The sequence below is a fragment of the Lycorma delicatula genome, chromosome 13, assembly GCF_047948215.1.
Source record: "Lycorma delicatula isolate Av1 chromosome 13, ASM4794821v1, whole genome shotgun sequence".
Taxonomy (NCBI): domain Eukaryota; kingdom Metazoa; phylum Arthropoda; class Insecta; order Hemiptera; family Fulgoridae; genus Lycorma; species Lycorma delicatula.
This window is the reverse complement of record NC_134467.1, coordinates 11727904-11748809: the sequence shown is the minus strand read 5'-3', so window position 1 is coordinate 11748809 and position 20906 is coordinate 11727904. Positions and strand designations below refer to the sequence as shown.

Genomic DNA, 20906 nt, shown 5'->3' with positions numbered 1-20906 from the left:
GGTAGGGTATTAGAGTATTAGGGTAGAGAGGTGGTACATAAAACTTTATTACATAAATAACAGGCGGGATAGAAAAGGTTTAAGCCACTTTTTAATATGCAACTGATATTGCAATATGTAAAAATGATTCATCATACCAATCGGCAAGAAATTATGTTTGTGGTTGTTCATGCATGATATTTAATTGTATTGAGAACTGTAAATTTAACAAAAATACTTGAGCTTAATAATATATTTTCAGCTAATTCATTAACATTATCCAGTAAATACACAAAAAAATGTACTTTTACTACAACTAGCGCAATTAATATTTTCCCTTATATTGTTTTAAGTAGTTCATTTTCAATTTGTTTGAATAAGGTTGATGTTTTGCTATAACATTTTCTTTCTGGATGATGTCTGCCCGATTCCAAATCATAGATTTGATTTAAGTGAATATATCATGAACCAACCATTTCCTGGAGAAAATAACGGTAGGCATACCCTGTCGTAAAATGAGTTCAATTGTTTTGTGAAACGAATATTATTTCTGCATATTATCATTCATAGCAGCTAATGATTCACGGCACATTTTATTTATTATACTTCTACTCTTTCAAACGAGGTAGCATTACCTTGAACAGTACAGCAGATGATAAACTTCATAGCAACTTTTTTTCTTTTTTTTTAATATTACATTATTTCAATTATGGCTTCTTCTCAAGGATATATTTTTATAGCTCCATTTAAAAATCTAGCTTTTTAAAACAAGTCAATAGCTTTACAAGAGATAAAATTACAGCTATCATTCGCAATTAAATGCTATAGCACCGGTTATACTTCTAAAATGTATTCTAAACTTTTATGAAATTAGTGGAACTATATAAATAGAAAAAAAGCAAATTTTTCTGAAATTACTTACTAATAAGTCACCTGCAATTAGAAGTTTTATCATTTTCACATTTAAAACAGAAATAAATGTACTCTGATGATCGATGATAATATTATTTGTACATATATGTAACGATATATTCTGAATTAACTTGGTTAAATAAAAATTTACATAATTCGTACAAAGTATGTAATGAAAATAATAAGCTCCACAAATGCTAGATTAAAGGTCACTTAGCCTTTTAATTTAACAATGATAATATTTTTTTTAAATGGCATTTATGATGTTAGAGGAATATTATTAATATAATAAGCAGCCCATAAATTTTTATTAAGGAAATGAGTAATGAAGTAGTTTCCTTTTATATTTTTCATTGAACCAAAACTAACAACACATTGAACCCATTGAAACGCAGGTGATGTTCATCCCTACAAATGTCCATTCTGTTTACAGGCTGTATAATAAGCAACATTGCTTTCAGAGAGAAACTTTTTAAATGATAAAATTATAATAACTACTAACATCATATTTATACCAAAATAGCAAATTTATTATTAAATGCCAAATGACATGTAATAAATTAAATTTATAATTTAAAATCGTTATAAAAGAAAAATAATTTTGTTTTTAATCTAGACAAATTAAAAAAATGTGGGATCAAAAAAAACGATAATTTTAACAAGTTTCACAATAAAACTGTTTTTTAACAATAGAAAAAAATTTATTTGATAAATTGTTTTTAAAAAATAAATTTAACATACACAAATAATACAAAATAAATTACAAAGTGATCGTTTTAAAGATAAAATGAATCGAATTTTAAATATTTTTAACAGTAACAAAAAAACTACTGCTATAGTTCTGGTCATGCCAAAACTATAACTGAAGTTATTACCAGCAGCTGACAACTCAATTTTACAGCCATTAGAATTGAAGTGAATATTCACAATAAAAATAAAACCTAATGGTAATAACTTCTAAAACTGCATTATAACACAGACTACGAGGTAACAACAGTAATACAATTAATCACTGACGAAAGCTACTTGTGAATGATTAAAAATATTTTACCATTGACTGTCATGGAAAAAATATCTTTAAAATATTATGAATTGATTTGTATGTACTCATTTGTATGTTACAGATATGAAAATATTGCATTATTTATTTTTGTTTAAATATAATTTTACTAATGGAGACTGTTAAATAAGAAATTATTCTAATAACACAATTAATTGTGTAATGCTGTCGTATTTAATCCAGGAGCATCCTTTTTCTTAATACCAGTTAACATTTTCTTAATTTCAGCAATCGCTCTACCTGGATTCAATCCCTGCAAAAAAAAAAATAAAATAAAAAAATGAAAATCAATTAACATTATTCCTTGAAATGGCATTTATTCATTCATTAACTTTTTTTTTTGTAGTCTCAAAAGACTAAAAAACAATTTCTCCGTTCTGCAACATTGTATTAACCTGATTCTTAGTTTTCTTTTTTATAATTTTATAAAATTCACTACAATAACTTCTTTGATATTTTTATATTTTACTCGCCAGAATTATGAACCATATTTATTAATTCAATTGTTCTACATGGTGAAATCAACTACTTGTTCATCAATACTAACTTATTTATAAGTAATAAATCATAAAAGAGCTACATTATTGTTACAATGATCATTGAAGTAAGTTCTATTTTATCAACTACTGTATTCCATTTTGATCATTCTTTTCATAATGTTTCATCTCTCACTTACTTTGATTACAGATTCTTATTGTGAATTCACATGGCCCTCCACACCTTTTGTGTTCACTGTAATGAATTGAACTTTCAATGTACTTTAAATTAATCATTATGTATTTAGTTCTAAATAATTCATTCAATAATTAAAGAAATAAATAACAACAGTGGAAAACTGTAAACAGAATGAAACAGAATAAACTGAAGCCGTCTGATATTTAATTTGCCACCACTTGCATAGAAAATACCAGCTGTTTGACAAGAATTTAGATTATTATAATCTATTTTGTTTATAACAAAATGTCAGCTCTGCTTGAAACAGTTTCATGGAAAAACAGCAAGCTGTGATACGATTTTTATTTAACGAATGCGTAAAACCAGCCAAAATTCAGGCATGAATGTTGAAACAGTGTGATAAAAAGTATATTAATCATGCAAAATTTTTATCGATAAATCAAACATTTTAAATCTGGAAGTACAAATATTACTGAATTTCATAGTAGTGAAAGACTGATTTTTTAGTTTCGACTGACACTTTGCAAAATTGCATTAATAATTTTATTCACAAAGACAGACTGATAAAAATGTGGGAAATTCATAACCTATCTAATCAACTGGTAATGTGATGCTAATCTTGTTTTGGGACTACAAATCCCAAAACAATTTATCGCGATTATTTGAATAATAAATAAATGTACTACGAATATCAAGTAATATTATGAAATTCTAGAATAAAAAGAAAGTGCAATAATGGGCAAACATCCCGGTCTCTCCCAAAAGGCATAATTCTTCTGCGTGATACCATCATACAAAATACACAGAAAGCTATTCAAAAGTCAGGAAGGAAGTATTGCCACATCCATCTTATAATCTCTATCTCGACCATCATATTTTTTTGACTGTTTGGTCCTCTCAAAGAATTTTTACGTGGAACCAAGTTCAGCAACAATACGTTAGTCAAGAATGCGGAACAAAGAATGGCTCGCACATGCAAATGAACGATTCTTTACCACTGGAATAAGAAAGCTTATAGAAAGATGGGACAAGGGCCCAAATGTAGTCTGGAATTTTGTTGAAAAATAGTGTTAATTTGATTGTAATTGAATAAATAATAATTTTTCTACATCATTTGTCTCTTAATTATTGAATGACCTTTGATGGTTTTTGAAAGAGACAGGAATATAGAAAGAAATACTTAATTTGAACCGTTGTGACTGGTTAGAAGTTTACCTGCTTGGGAGGTAAGATCTCCAAAGATGGTAGAATACATGATGAAATATAAAAAAAAATTTCAAAAAGGGGGAAATTTGTATCAGGCAGTAAAATGTATGGTGTGGAATAAAAAGGGACCAGAAAAAGCTAACATCATAATATATAAATTATACTAATGCGTACTGTATTATGTGGTGCAGAGTCTTGGAAGATGACAAAGGGATTGGAGTAAACTCCAAACAGGAGAGATGAAATGCCTAAGAATAATAAAAGGAAAAACCAGAACGGATATGATAAGGAATGTAGATATAACAGAGGAACTAAATATGGAAAGCATGAGGACAGAGTTAAAAGAAAAAGGTTATGATAGAATAGACATGATAAAAGCATTGGCGAGGAGAAGTTACTGAAGAAAATGGAGGGATTAGAGACTGATGGAAGAAGACTACATGGGATGGCGTTGAGAGAAATGGAAGGAAGGAATTAGAGTATGAAGAAGAGGGGATACAGATGGCAGCAGGTCGAGCAGGAAAAGTGGTGGGAAGATAAAAGAAGATTCTCCATCTTCTTTTGTTAGCAAGACCTCTCCGGTCTTGCTAACACTAAGACCCACCATTAGCTAGAACGTGACCAGGATATAGATGGATGAATAAATAACTAAGAAAAAGGTGCTGTCTGTTACCAGTATATTCTGTGAAATGATGTGTAGCTTATCATTTACACAGACATAATAATTATGAATATTATTAATATATTTTTACCTTAGGGCATGTTCTTGTACAATTCATAATTGTATGACACTTGAATACAGAAAATGGATCTTTCAATGATTCCAATCTCTTTTCAGTTGCCTCATCACGGGAATCTATAATCCACCTGTAAGCCTAAAAAATTTCATTATTTACGTTATAAAAGAAATGTTTAAACTGCAAAATAATAATTATACAATAACTAGTAATAAGTCCATAAGTGCTGTATTATGCATGATAATACATTACAAAATGTTCATCAGGTAAACTATTTCTAGAAAAAAAAAAACTTACATAAAACAAATTTCACATGTACAATCAGCAGACTGGTGTAACTGCGAGGCTTAACACACCAGGTACCAAGTCAACCGGGTGATCAAGTTTGAGCAAGGTGTAAGGTGATTTAAAAGTGAACACACGTATATACAAACATTAACATCCAGAAAATTTCTATCAAGTTTTTTGGGTTCCTTAGGTGTTAAAACGTCAAGATCCGGTGAAAACTGCATATGCCCAAATTGGACTAATTACAATACATTTCCTTGTAAAACTGTAGTGCTATCTAGACGGGAAAGTAAAATGCTGAACTAGTTTTCATAAGACTATAAACACTGTTTCTGAAAATATGTCTGACGAGCATTATTAACAATTAAAATGTGAATAATTTATAATAAAAATTACATACCATTTCAGTTTATTAAAACACAATAATGACTTGAGAAAAATGCAATAAATAAATGAGGACAATCTTTTTTTTTTAACCTCTGGGTCCACCATTGGGCATGCTTCAGAGGATGAGATGACTAATTTGTAGCATGTATTAAAATGCCATGCCTGACTGGGATAAAAACCCGGAACCTCCAGGGTGAAAGGCCGAGAAGCTACCACTCGCGTCACAGAGGCCGGCAATTAAAATAACTTAGTGATTTCTAAACTAATCCACCGGGTTGGTTTAGTGGTGAACACATCTTCCCAAATCAGCTGATTTGGAAGTCGAGAGTTCCAGCATTCAAGTCCTACTAAAGACAGTTATTTTATACTAGATCATGGATATCAGTGTTCTTTGGTGGTTGGGTTTCAGTTAAACCCACATCTCATCTCAGGAATGGTCAAACTGAGACTGTACAAGAGTACACTTCATCTAAACTCATACATATCATCCTCATTAATCCTCTGAAGTAATATCGGAATGGTAATTCCCGGAGACTAAACAGAAAAAGAAAGATAAGTGATTTCTACAACTAATTATGATTCTTAAATAAAACATGTTATATATAAATTTCAAGCGGAATAGAATTTGATCTGTTTTTTTTAAAAATATTATATGTAAATTAGAGGAATTTTTAATATGTAATGTCAAGTGCTCTACAATAACTGTTCTCAGCAAATATCCTGATAATTTTATTTATATTTTAGAAATTAGAATAGTTGTTCAGGAGTACATAACAGTAAATAACTTATAAACAAAAAAAATTATATTTTACAAATATTTAACTTTTACATTTATATATATTTTTTTTAATTTACAATGCATTACACGAATCTTCCTTAAACAAAATATCTACTTAACAGAGAAATATCGTGAATTCATTACATAAGTGATTTATTGTACAGACAAACACATTACCACTTTTATAACTTAAATGTATTACCTGCATTAATACAGCAGGTCCCAGGTATTTTTCACCATTCCACCAGTATGAGGGACATGATGTACTGCAACAAGCACACAATATACACTCGTATAAACCATCCTGCAATGAAAAAAATAAAATAATAATCAATTTCCAAGAACAGAAAATAGTTTAATAAGGAGCCAAAAAAAAAATCATAGCTTACAATTTTTTTAAATATTTTTAATCAGGTCCTCCAACAAATGTCACACACATACGCACACACATGCTCTCACACATACACACACAAAACACAGAGTAATAGCACCCTCCTTTGTAATTTTTGGCCTAAAGTAATCAAATTCCATAATTTCTGATAAATTCTTTAGAAATAAACAAATATCCTCATTATCTGTTTTCAATCACATCCAACTTTCTTGCTTTGGTCTTGATCATTTAAAAATGAATCTTCATCTACAAATGAATCAGAACTGTTAAAATATAATTTTTATTTAACTTAACACTAGTGGCCATTCAATTTTTACTATAGATGTATAGCTTTACACCGTGATTAAGATTCTAAAGTCAGAGCAAATAAAGACTAAAAAATTACATTGTTTTCTTTCATGAAATATGGAATTAAAAACTAAATGGATCATCTTATTCTTCAGTTTAGAAACTAAAAAGTTAAAATTAATAATATAGTTTTTCTTTTTTTTTTCCAATAAACTCACTGTAACAGTTATTCCAGAAAAAAATAATTTTAAAAAATAATTGATTTCTTGAATGTATATCCAAGATCTTTGTAGGTTTTGAAGATATACAATACAGAAAGAAAACACACATTATAATAAAATTATTTTGTTAAAACTTCTATTTATGTATTTTTTTTTTTTTTTAGATCCTCAGGTTAAACTTTGAAGAAGAAAAAAATTGCCACATGATTGTTCTAACAACAAAAAAAGCAGGGACCTATGGCTCGCCACGAAAATGTTACAAGGCTTATGTTTTATACACGTGATTTTATTAAATATTTTTGTCAATTGTAACTAAATAAAATTCATGAATTTAGCGTACTAATAACAACAAAAACTTACCACGAAAGCTTCAAAATTCTGAACACTTTTAGCTGTTTCTTGAATTGTGTTATTTTTTTACGCAGCCCTAACTCCAATGTTTTCCTTTTTTATCACCAAAACACAAATAATTTAAAATAAACTGTTTGCATTAATAAATATAAATCGTTCAAACAAATGAATGAATCATTTGTGCGCTGTGTGCGCAGCCGCCTTCCTGGTACATTAGACCTTCCTGGCGGACATTGGTCCGCTCTGCACCAATAGCAGCTAAAATAAAAATGTGTGCACATACAACAAGTAAATAAAGAAACAAACCAACGCACCATCCTTTTTTATGGAGTGATTATGAAGTAAAATGGAAAAATGTAGGAATTTTACTAACATCATTCAATAATAAAGAGATAAATGATTGTACAAAAGTTATTATTTATTCAATGACAATGAAGTTATTGTTACTTTTCAACATAATCTCTGCTAAAATTAGATACCTGTCCAACATTTCTGTGAGCAAAGAGTTGTTCACATCAGTATCAAAGCCATTCTTGACCCAGTTTTTGTTGATAAACGTGGACGCAATATAAAAACTCTTTTGAGAGGACCAAACAAACAAATATTTGATGGTGCAAGATTGAAATTGTAGTGAATGCAAGAATGAGATGGACATACACATGTAGAAGAATTACACCTTTTGAGAGAGAACCAGGATATACTTCTTACTTATTGTAGGTTTCATCATTTATTATACATTATTCTTCCAAATAATCACAATAGATTGTTAATATTCTTTTTACTTACTGTTTTAATAAAAAAAAAATAGATAAATAGAAGTTTTAACAAAATGATTTTGTTATAATGTGTGTTTTCTTTCTGTATTGTATCTTGAAAACCACCAAAATTCTTGGATATACATTCAAGAAATCAATTACTTCTTAAAATTTTTTTTTCAGGAATAATTATTACTTTTAACTTTTTAGTTTCTTTAACTGCAGAATAAGATATGATCCATTTCTTTTTTAATTCCATATTTCAAAAAAGAAAATATATATGGGCAAATTTCAACTGGTTTTATCTTCCATAATTAAATATCTTATCACAGCACACTGTTCTTCCATGGCGTACATTTCAAGCAGAAATATTTTGACATAAAAAAGTTACAACGGATATTTTTTAAACATTTGCTGATATTTTCTATGTGAGGGTGTCAACTGTCCCATAGTTTTAGTTTATTCAATTAAATAGTTTTTTCACCAGTGCCATTTATCTGGTTAATTACTTAACGACCTTCATATACAAGCTTTAAATGTCTGATAATATTATTCTATAAAATTAAGATTACGTGACACTTTCAAAGAGAAAATTGTTTAATTTACTTACCAAAAAATAAGGATTATATAATTTTACCACTTATTTTCTACCAATTTTAATAAGGGAGTAAACTACACACCAAACAAAAAAGTTATTGGTCCCCACCATAATTATTTCCTTAGTAAATATCTAATTTTAATGTACTACTTTAATCACAAAAATTCCAGGAATTTTCTCTAGTCAATTACCAACCTTAAATGGTACATAGCCCAAGATATACTAGTCAAACGATTATGAGGAGGGGCTAGAAGGCAGTTCCTTTTTCTTTCAGAGAATAATAAATATAATTAAAAAAATAAATTTACATAAGTACCAGTTTCTGACGATCTTCAAGGCTCTGTAAATACTGGGCATCCCCTTCCGGTTTTTCATCTTTTCTTTGTAACCAAGGTTGTATGCTACGATATTGTGTGTAGAAGTTGTTTAAATCTGGTACGAGATCCTTAATTACATACAAATGAGGTAGAGGGTATATCTTAGTTGCCTTTTCAATATTTGTATCTATATTACTATAACATATAAAAAATGTAATTTTTACTTACAAAAACATAGAATTGGATTAGAAAAACATAACTTGAATGATTAATACAATTGTTCTAAATATAAGGGTCATCCAGAGAGTAAAATATAGCTGCAAGAGTCAAAAGTAAGAAATAAAGTATAATAAATTTAACACAAAAAAATTATTTGGTATAAATAATAGAATTTTCTTCACTTTTCTACAAAGTTGGCGCTGAAATTTAAACATTTATTATACAGTAATTCAAAACTATAGACTCATTTTGTAAATCTTCTTCTTCTATATGATGACAAATGTGAAGTAAATTATATCTGAAAATACTCACAATAAAATTTACAGGTACAGTTCGTAAATGTTCAATGTGATCCTTCTGGCAGTACAGCTCACATCTAAGCAGTAGCTGAACTCGTACCACATGTGAGGAAGCTAGATCTGTTGATAGAGGTGGTATGTAAACTGCATCATTCACAAACCCTCACAAGAAAAACTCGCATGAGGTGAGATCAGGTGATCTTGGCCAGAATTGAAGAGCAAGGTCTTTATTTCCAATGCGTCTTACTCATCGTTGAGGTAGAAATTTATTCAGATTGCGTTACATCTAAGTAACAATTGGGTGGAGCTCCATCCTGTTGAAAAATGAAGTCTTGTTGAGGGAGCCTGTTTCCCAGCTTGTTCTCATTGTTATCCCAGCAACAATGCGTTTTACAAAAAAAGAACTGTCCATAACCTTTGTTTGTGGCAGAGTGTAAAACATATTAATCATGGGTGAGCCTCCCTCATGTTGCAGTGCATCGTGAAAATAGACCCCCATATGTGAAAATTGTGTCTTATTTACTTTTCCACTGAATTGGAACATTGCTTTATCACTAAAGATTAAGTGCAAAAGAAAAGTCTCGTCCTCCAAGTTTTCAAGCACTGAATCACAAAATTCAACATGCTTTGGTTTGTCAATTCTACCAAGAGCCTGTAAAAAATGTAGGCGGTATGGCTTGAAAAGTTAACGGCACCTCAAAACGCAGTAGACAGTTAGTTGAGTTATTTCAAGTTGTCTGCTCGCACTATTGGTTGACTTTCTCGGGCTTTGTACAAAAGCTTCTTCAATTTGTTTCACGTTCTCTTCTGCCACATGAGGTTGGCCCGTGCTCTTGCCTTTACAGAGACACCTTGTTGGTTCAAACTGGTGAAACCAACATATGCTCTTCCTTACTGGAGAGTCAATGTTAAATCGGAGACAAAACGCACACTGCGATGCAGTTGGCAACTGAGATTTGCCATACTGAAAAACACAGAAAACCTTGTGTTACACTGTAACCATCTTACTCACAACTGAATGGCAGCGCAAGCACTCTAGTGGTCATTTGTGCAACTCCATGCACTCTAGCGATGCTATTCGAAACTTTTAGACCTATTCTCTCAATTATTATGTAGATCAGTCAGATAAAAGGTATAGTTCAAGAAATATAGAGTTAGTAAATTGTATCTGTTATTTAGAATTGTATAATGCCTAACAAATTTTTATATACCATCATTAAAAAAATCCACTTCTACATTCATTAGCCATTGCACGACAGCTTTTTTGACTTCATCACTTCCAAAATGACTACACCATGAAATGAAAATCACTGAGGGCTAGATTACATAAATGTATTGATTTCTTAAATATTTTCCAGTTAATTTTTTAAGCAAAGCTTTACGCATTAGTTGTTGTCCCCATAAAAAAGCAAGCATGATTCTTGGAACTATACAGTGCCATTTCACCAATGGTATTATTTGCATCGTACTATATAACGAACCTTTTTTACTGTATGCCACTTTCATTACCAGATATATCTTCATCGGAATACATAATTTACATGAATGTAAAAATAATTCATGCAGTTTTAAATTTACATTGGCCACACATTAAAAAACATCTATGAGAAAATAAAAAATTAAGGTATAAACAAGCACTATATTCAAAATAATTTTGTTCGTAAACAACAGGAAATTTAAGTGCGCATACAGAATAAAATATGACCCTCTAAAACAAATGATTCTTTCTAATCCTCACATATTGAAACAAATGACAATATGGATTCATCCTAATGAATCACAGATGTCAATTAAGTTTCTCCATCCCTAACACAGAGCCAATCAAAATACTGAGCATTTGTCCGTAAATTATTCTGTTTAAAATCTTATCACTTTTCCCAGTCCAGTTTTTTATATTTTGTTTCCAATTACGATTGAACTTCTCAAATATATGTTTAATTTTAATAGACATTATTTTCATCAATTTTCTCACAATTAAATTCTTTACAAAGTTAACCAGAAATTTTTATTTGTTTATTGGTAAATTAACAGTTATTTTATTCCAAACCTAAAAAAGTGAATTTTTCGAAAAAAACCTTTTTGTGTTTTACCCCGTTTTCCTTAAAACCTAAGTGAAATAGAGGTCTGGGACCACTTTTATTCAATTTCTTAGATCAAAAACCGTAAGGAAGCTCTAAATTTACCCCTCAATTTGTATCCAAAGAATTTTAGTATGGTTTAATTTACAGAGGGAGCAGAAAGCAGGTATGAATGTTTCATGAACCGAAACTCGCTAACAAACAGTTTTCTAATCTATGTTTATACAAACTTTTTTCTTATTTCTGGCTATAGAATCATCTCCTGCAAAACTGCCATGCAATCACTCTGTATATATACTAGTGGGTGCTATTTACTGTGTACAATGGAACACTAGATACCAAAACGATATTTCTACTAATTTTATGTTACCACTGTATTATTAAATTTTGCCTGCAACATTAAGAAAACAATAGTATATATAATAAGCCTATAAATGCAAAATATAAGAAAATAAAACATATTGTTTAAATAAATATAAAATACACAACCAAAAATGTATGTACTTGTACATGTTAAATTACCAAATATTTTGATCCCATCATAATTTTAGTACTTTATAATAGAACTAACACATTTTTTTTTTTTGTCTTCAGTCATTTGACTGGTTTGATGCAGCTCTCCAAGATTCCCTATCTAGTGCTAGTCGTTTCATTTCAGTATACCCTCTACATCCTACATCCCCAACAATTTGTTTTACATACTCCAAACGTGGCCTGCCTACACAATTTTTCCCTTCTACCTGTCCTTCCAATATTAAAGAGACTATTCCAGGATGCCTTAGTATGTGGCCTATAAGTCTGTTTCTTCTTTTAACTATATTTTTCCAAATGCTACTTTCCTCATCTATTTGCCGCAATACCTCTTCATTTGTCACTTTATCCACCCATCTGATTTTTAACATTCTCCTATAGCACCACATTTCAAAAGCTTCTAATCTTTTCTTCTCAGATACTCCGATCGTCCAAGTTTCACTTCCATATAAAGCGACACTCCAAACATACACTTTCAAAAATCTTTTCCTGACATTTAAATTCATTTTTGATGTAAACAAATTATATTTCTTACTGAAGGCTCGTTTAGCTTGTGCTATTCGGCATTTTATATCGCTCCTGCTTCGTCCATCTTTAGTAATTTTACTTCCCAAATAACAAAATTCTTCTACCTCCATAATCTTTTCTCTTCCTATTTTCACATTCAGTGGTCCATCTTTGTTATTTCTACTACATTTCATTACTTTTGTTTTGTTCTTGTTTATTTTCATGCGATAGTTTTTGCGTAGGACTTCATCTATGCCGTTCATTGTTTCTTCTAAATCCTTTTTACTCTCGGCTAGAATTACTATATCATCAGCAAATCGTAGCATCTTTATCTTTTCACCTTGTACTGTTACTCCGAATCTAAATTGTTCTTTAACATCATTAACTGCTAGTTCCATGTAAAGATTAAAAAGTAACGGAGATAGGGAACATCCTTGTCGGACTCCCTTTCTTATTAGGGCTTCTTTCTTATGTTCTTCAATTGTTATTGTTACTGTTTGGTTCCTGTACATGTTAGCAATTGTTCTTCTATCTCTGTATTTGAACCCTAATTTTTTTAAAATGCTGAACATTTTATTCCAGTCTACGTTATCGAAAGCCTTTTCTAGGTCTATAAACGCCAAGTATGTTGGTTTGTTTTTCTTTAATCTTCCTTCTACTATTAATCTGAGGCCTAAAATTGCTTCCCTTGTCCCTATACTTTTCCTGAAACCAAATTGGTCTTCTCCTAACACTTCTTCCACTCTCCTCTCAATTCTTCTGTATAAAATTCTAGTTAAGATTTTTGATGCATGACTAGTTAAACTAATTGTTCTGTATTCTTCACATTTATCTGCCCCTGCTTTCTTTGGTATCATAACTATAACACTTTTTTTGAAGTCTGATGGAAATTCCCCATTTTCATAAATATTACACACCAGTTTGTATAATCTATCAATCGCTTCCTCACCTGCACTGCGCAGTAATTCTACAGGTATTCCGTCTATTCCAGGAGCCTTTCTGCCATTTAAATCTTTTAATGCTCTCTTAAATTCAGATCTCAGTATTGTTTCTCCCATTTCATCCTCCTCAACTTCCTCTTCTTCCTCTATAACACCATTTTCTAATTCATTTCCTCCGTATAACTCTTCAATATATTCCACCCATCTATCGACTTTACCTTTTGTATTATATATTGGTGTACCATCTTTGTTTAACACATTATTAGATTTTAATTTATGTACCCCAAAATTTTCCTTAACTTTCCTGTATGCTCCGTCTATTTTACCAATGTTCATTTCTCTTTCCACTTCTGAACACTTTTCTTTAATCCACTCTTCTTTCACCAGTTTGCACTTCCTGTTTATAGCATTTCTTAATTGCCGATAGTTCCTTTTACTTTCTTCATCACTAGCATTCTTATATTTTCTACGTTCATCCATCAGCTGCAATATATCGTCTGAAACCCAAGGTTTTCTACCGGTTCTCTTTATTCCGCCTAAGTTTGCTTCTGCTGATTTAAGAATTTCCTTTTTAACATTCTCCCATTCTTCTTCTACATTTTCTACCTTATCTTTTTTACTCAGACCTCTTGCGATGTCCTCCTCAAAAATCTTCTTTACCTCCTCTTCCTCAAGCTTCTCTAAATTCCACCGATTCATCTGACACCTTTTCTTCAGGTTTTTAAACCCCAATCTACATTTCATTATCACCAAATTATGGTCGCTATCAATGTCTGCTCCAGGGTAAGTTTTGCAGTCAACGAGTTGATTTCTAAATCTTTGCTTAACCATGATATAATCTATCTGATACCTTCCAGTATCGCCTGGCTTTTTCCAAGTGTATATTCTTCTATTATGATTTTTAAATCGGGTGTTGGCAATTACTAAATTATACTTCGTGCAAAATTCTATAAGTCGGTCCCCTCTTTCATTCCTTTTGCCCAGCCCGTATTCACCCACTATATTTCCTTCCTTGCCTTTTCCAATGCTTGCATTCCAATCTCCAACTATTATTAAATTTTCATCTCCTTTTACGTGTTTAATTGCTTCATCAATCTCTTCGTATACACACTCTACCTCATCATCATCATGGGCGCTTGTAGGCATATAAACGTTAACAATCGTTGTCGGTTTAGGTTTTGATTTTATCCTTATTACTAACACATTATTAAATAAAAATATCCAGAAGAAATTTGATAGGAAATCTTTGATTTATATGTAACACAGGAATAGGATATTGATCTCTGAGTATATATTACGCAGCAATACAACTAAACACACTATTTAAACACATTAATAAATAAAAAAAGTTTAAAAAATGAACTAATTTACATCCACAGTGTCCATAAATATAAGATATATCAATAAAATATTGTACGGAAACTAAAAAAAAATTACTTTTTAAAAACCTAACAACAGTTAATTGCTTGTCACATTTGATTAAAACATCATTAATAAACCTCTCATAATTATAATCTTTGTAAAAAAAAAATGTTAACTTTTTATTGGACATACTGCCAAAGAGTTTGTAAACTTAGTCGTGCTTGATTATTTGTTCTTATTGGTAGCATTTCTTCTCAAATATCTTCCTCAGCGAGTCAGCCAGTAAAGTTACATGTTTATCTACTGTCATGCAGCCTTTACAGTAGACTTTTAATTAAGTTCAGAGATGGATTTTTTTTCTATGCATTATTCTACAATTACACCTTCCCAGTTTATATCAGGAGCAAAATTATAAAAGTAACTGAAGAGGCGTCTTTCAATAAATGTAATATTTTTTGGATATTTATAGATATGTCTTTGAGAAAGGTGATAACATTACCTCCATTTATTTATATATATATAAAATTATATTTATTTGATCAACCAAATTACAGAACAATAAATAGAGTATATAACAGTACAAAAGAGTAATGTAACATTGGCTAGGTAGACCACATGTGTATTTATTCTATTTGAACTATTTATTATATTTTTTACTAGCCGTGGCCCGCGACTTCGTCCGCGTGGGATAGCGTTGGAGCTATGTTTGACCGCAACGATAGCTGATCTGCGTCTGAAATGAAATAAATCTGCAAGAATTGCGGATTTTGGCCTGATGGTGGTAAAAGACTACTTATAAGATGATAAACTTGGCCCTTTATTTTAAAGGTGGGCATAAAATTTTTGTTCTCTAATTTCTTTCGCGCCAAACGAAGTCATTTGAAATAGGCTATTGTACCTACGTATGTTGGTTAAAAAATGTCTAGATAGTGGATGATTATTTGTCAAAAAACTTTTTATTGGCTGTGGAGGCTCCTGAATATTGGGTAGACTGACTTTTCTAGAAGAACAGCACAAACCATTAGGTTCATCGACCCATTTTTTGGCAGAACATTTAGAGCAGATCTTATTCATGGCTCCGATTTGGACGGAAGACTGTTGAGCATAATCAATCTGTGGATCGTATCTGAAAGCCGATCTGTTACTGTGAGCTAAAACTTGATTGCGAACTCTAGCCGTTGACGTCTGTTGTATTTCTCTCTGATTCCGAAGGCGTTCGGAACGCTGAGAGCTTGATTCCCTTATGTGTTTTTGTACATTTCTAATATTTTTTCTTCAAGCCGCTGCGAACGCTCGATACTCGACTCTCGCGCGCGGACTTGAGATGTTTGTAAATTTTGTTCAGCAAGCCGTTGTGAAAGCTCAATACTTGACTCTCTTGCACGTGATTGCGATGCGTATTCTCTCTGACTTGCAAGACGATTTTCAGTTTCTGATGGAGATTCTCTATCACGACGTATTTTTATTGCCCTAGCCTGTAAACTATTTCTAGAAAGTTGAGATCTTAATTTTTGGGCATTTTGAAATGATAAAAAAAACTAAATACTACATCAACTAATACTAAATTATTTGCTTACATGTTGAACAGGAATTAGCCTGTATCTGAAGTGGTGATTAAAAACTTATAAAAAATTCAAAATATTTTCAAGGAAAAATATTCGATATCGCACACAACCGCTGCGTAGGAAGCCGACCGCGCGGCACTTTATTTTGTGACATTGACTCCCCTCCCGCACCACAGTGAAACTTAGGTCACATGCTGCTGCCTAGCTAGCCGGGCGGGGTGAGGGAGCAGAGGCAGGCGGTGGTGGGAACGCGACCGTCAAGAGAGACACGACGACGACGGACAGTTGCTAGTTACTGAATTACAAAGATAGAAAAATTAAAATATGTTGCTTAAATAACGCAGTAAAAAGTAGCCTATGTTCATCAGAGATAATGTCGGCTTCTGAAGGAAAAATAATTTTTCAAATCGGTCCAGTAGTTTCGGAGCCTATTCAATACAAACAAACATATACAATTAGTGTAGATTTTAATTTTCATTAATTTAATTTTTATTAATTAAAGTCATATTTCTAAATACGTAATTTATAATCTTTAATTTTTAATGTTTATTTTAGTTTTTAAATTTTAATTTTCGTATAAGTAATTTGATTTCAATAATTTGAAAAACAAAAGATTGCAACTGATGTTGCGAGAAATTACTGACAACATTTTTGCATGTATAATGTAATAAGGTGAGTGTCATCCTACTTTAATTATTGTTCTGCACTTAGGTCAATCAAATAAATATGATTTTGAATATTAGTAAGAGGAATATGATTCTTAAAAGAATTGACTATAGAAAAAAAAAAAAATATATATATATATATACATATGAGGTGAGATAAAAAAAAAAGAGAGAATAGTTGAATTCTGCACATTATGTCTTTTCCACTGAATTCATTATTTTTTCCACATGATATCTATTATGTATATCAATAAATGGTAATTTATTTGAAAAGTCACTATTAATTTGTAACTCTTTAGCAAAAATAGCACAAACCTGATATGAATGTATCAGTTGTATGCATCAGAATGTATGTAGTATCAGGGTGTAGACATCCTGTGGCATTTTTTTAAATTTAATAATGATTAAAAGAACATTATAGATAAAATAAACAATTGCTAAGTCAATTTTAGGCTAATTTAAAATTATTATTTTTTTAACACGCTTCATAAATATTTCAATGCTATTGCTCTAAGTAATATTAATGAAAACTTTTATTGATTTTTTTGTCTTATCTAAGTAAAATATCATACATACCATATACATGCTAATGTATTCAGTCCACCAATATTCATAGCACAAGACCCACATATACCTTCTCGGCATGACCTTCTGAATGTCAAAGTTGGATCTACCTCATTTTTTATTTTTATCAATGCGTCCAACACCATAGGTCCACATCTAAACAAAAATAATAATAAACATTTAATTTAAAGATAAAAATAAAGTTATGGATAAATATCCTTCATCAACAATAGTATAATTAATACCCATATACTGCTTTACTTTCACAGTAAATGTCAAGCAAGAAAAGAAGTGAAACTAGAGTTGAAAGTGTTTACCGGATGCTCAATGCGCTATATGAGGTAGTTAGTGTTTTTTTTTTTTGTTTTGGAGGTGCATCAACTTTACCCAATAAGACGCTTTTGCCATTAGGCAGGAAATAAAATCCCTGAGTAAGTCCAAAGACTGTTATCTCCCCATAGATCTCAAGGGTGCTCTCAATTTGAATATATAAAGATAAGAACTACACGACAGACCCTACAATCAAGAAAAGAGATCACAGATAAGCACATTATGAATGGTGATGAGAAGGACTATCTATAATAATGAAGGCTAGATTGAGGTTGACTGAATGGATAGAGCAAGGTAGCAACTATACGAGGGTTGTTCAGCCTGACAAAAAAACCACAAAATCTTTAAAAACTTTTTTATTTTTCAAACTTGAAGAAAACTGATACAAAATTACTCTGAGTCTCAGTTTAATTTTAGAAGGCAGGCTAAAGCCACTTACATGGCATCTGACATAGATTGGGAAAGGTATTTAATAATGTAGAACAGAATAAAATGGTAAAAAATGAAATTTAAAACTTTTATAAGATTTAGGTAGCAGTTGTAAAAGTAGAAGATGATGAAAGGAAACTTCAATTCAGAAAGGCATAGCAGATAACTTATAATTAATTACTAATACCCCCCTTATTACTCTTAACTTATATACAGAAACAACATAAATTGAAGAAAAGTTAAGACCAACACAAAAAACTATGATTAAACATAAAAAAACCTCCTGAGAATGGTATAAATACCTAGGAAGGTAAAATAAAATGTTAATATTCTCTGAAGATATTCTTTCTGCAGAAACTAAAGTACAGTTAAATGAAATACCGACAGTCATGAATTTATTACTAGAAAAGAAATCTAGTCTGAAAATAAATAAATATAAAACAAATGTAATGAAAACAGAAAGGAAGGTAATAAAAATTAAATGTTAGCAACATAATATATGAGAAATTGCAGAATTCTGTTATTTAGACAGTAAAATTACAAAGGATGTGTAATGAAGTAATGCAGATATCAAAAAATGTGGGAAAAAAAGTCCCCAAAAACTGATTATGCATGAAACCACACCTGTCATTAACTTTTGGAAGTTGCAGACAAATTCCACCAATTCGTGTAAATTTTCTAGTCCCATACTATACAATTATGGTGATTTACAACTCCATGAACATGTAATAAGCTTCATCAGAAAATAAAATACATTGCTGATAAAATGTATCTTTTTATTTTTCTGTTTAGCCTACCGTGTAAGGTATTACTTCAGAGGATGATATGTATGAATGTACAGGATGATATGGATGAAGTGTAGTCTTGTACAGTTTCAGGTCAACTACTCTTGAGAAGTGTGATTAATTGAAATCCAACCGCCAAATAACACCGGAATCCATGATCTGGTATTCAAATCCGTATAAATGTAACTTTACTTGGATTTGAACCTTAGAACTCTAGACTTTGAAATCAGCTGACTTGCAATTACGGGTTAACCACTACACCAGCATGATAAAATACATCTGTAGAAATAATGTCTAACATGGTCAATACAAATTGAACTGTTTATGGCTTGTCATAAGATTTAATTTCATGCAGTGGCTGTTTTTATAAGCATCAATCACTAGCAAACAACATCGAAAGTGTTTTTAAGAATGTTTAATTGATGAATATAACAATACAAACTGAAAGTTTTTGACTTTGTTGAAAAGACATTCAAATTCTTTCAGTGTTTTTGGCACTTATTTTAAGCCTACAAATGCTTTTGTCATTTGGAGAATTTCTTGATAAACTCGCGTATAACTTCTTTTTACAAGTCACTGATTTTGTTTCTGCAAACCAGTATACCATGCTTTTTTTGTAGTGATCCCATGATACCGAACCCTGAGCTCATAACAGCTTGACCTATGCAATAATCTAATGAACATACCTATCTGATGGAGATGTATAAACTAAAATTTAATAGTTGTTACTTCAAAATTACACATAAAACACTATTGAATGTTGCAAAATAAAAATTATATTCATTCTTGAAACCATAGAGTTATTTTTCATACAACTGGTTTTTCTATCTATTTATTATTATTGGTTGTTATTGGGATAAGTATGATTATATGTACATTAAACTACAAAACATTTAATATAAAAATGAATTACAAAAAAAAAATTTTTTTTAAATACTCTTTATAAATATTATTCCGTTTGATTAAAATATCCATTTGTTAGTGTTTAGTTATCATAACTTGATGAAAGCTATCTATTAGAGAACAAGACAAATGTTAGAATACAAAAACCAAATAACTTAACATGTGGAGTCTAATAAATATAATGAATTAAAAAAAAATTAGCACCGAGTAGTTTTGGAAGTACGAGTACATTAACCCAAAATCATAACACCTTCAAATTGAACTCAATGTAAACAAAAGAAAACGAAATAACTTAATATGACTGTAGTAAAACTGTAATAAAAATACTTAACTGTAATTATTTTTAAAAAAACATGAATATTTATCACATATTATATTAATTTTTATTATTGTTTCATTTTATTATCAAGTATAATAAATATTTACACAGTGTATAGTAGTTACAAGTAACACTTAATGATTTAACAAATCAAAACTGTAATATCTTCAAATAAATAACAATTAATACTTTTCAAGTGTAGAAATGATAAACATAACATATAAAACACTTTTATGCATAAACTATGTACAAAAAACAAAATACAACCTTCAAACAATTTTACTAAAACACTAACAATATTTATTGGTTTTTTCACAATACACTATACTCTAAAATCGAATAAAACTGATTAACTACGGTGTCAATAAAAAAATTCTTCAATTTTAACGTTTTAACACAATTTTATAGTTAGAAATTCCCTTTTTCTACTAATACCAATACAATGTTTCTATAATGACAAAAATAT

General features: G+C 30.5%; 1 protein-coding gene across 1 annotated transcript in view; it reads right to left on the bottom strand.

The window, feature by feature from the left end:
* Nucleotides 1-499: 499 nt before the first annotated feature.
* The window catches only part of LOC142334074 (succinate dehydrogenase [ubiquinone] iron-sulfur subunit, mitochondrial-like), a 49364-nt gene continuing 28957 nt past the window's right edge, over nt 500-20906 (bottom strand). Inside the window, exons 3-7 of the mRNA XM_075381747.1 lie at nt 17687-17830; nt 8943-9138; nt 6225-6326; nt 4585-4707; nt 500-2204 (exon numbers count right to left, since the gene is read on the bottom strand). Coding sequence (XP_075237862.1) covers nt 2103-2204; nt 4585-4707; nt 6225-6326; nt 8943-9138; nt 17687-17830 — 667 coding nt within the window. The 3' untranslated portion in view covers nt 500-2102. The remainder of the gene's footprint in view (nt 2205-4584; nt 4708-6224; nt 6327-8942; nt 9139-17686; nt 17831-20906) is intronic.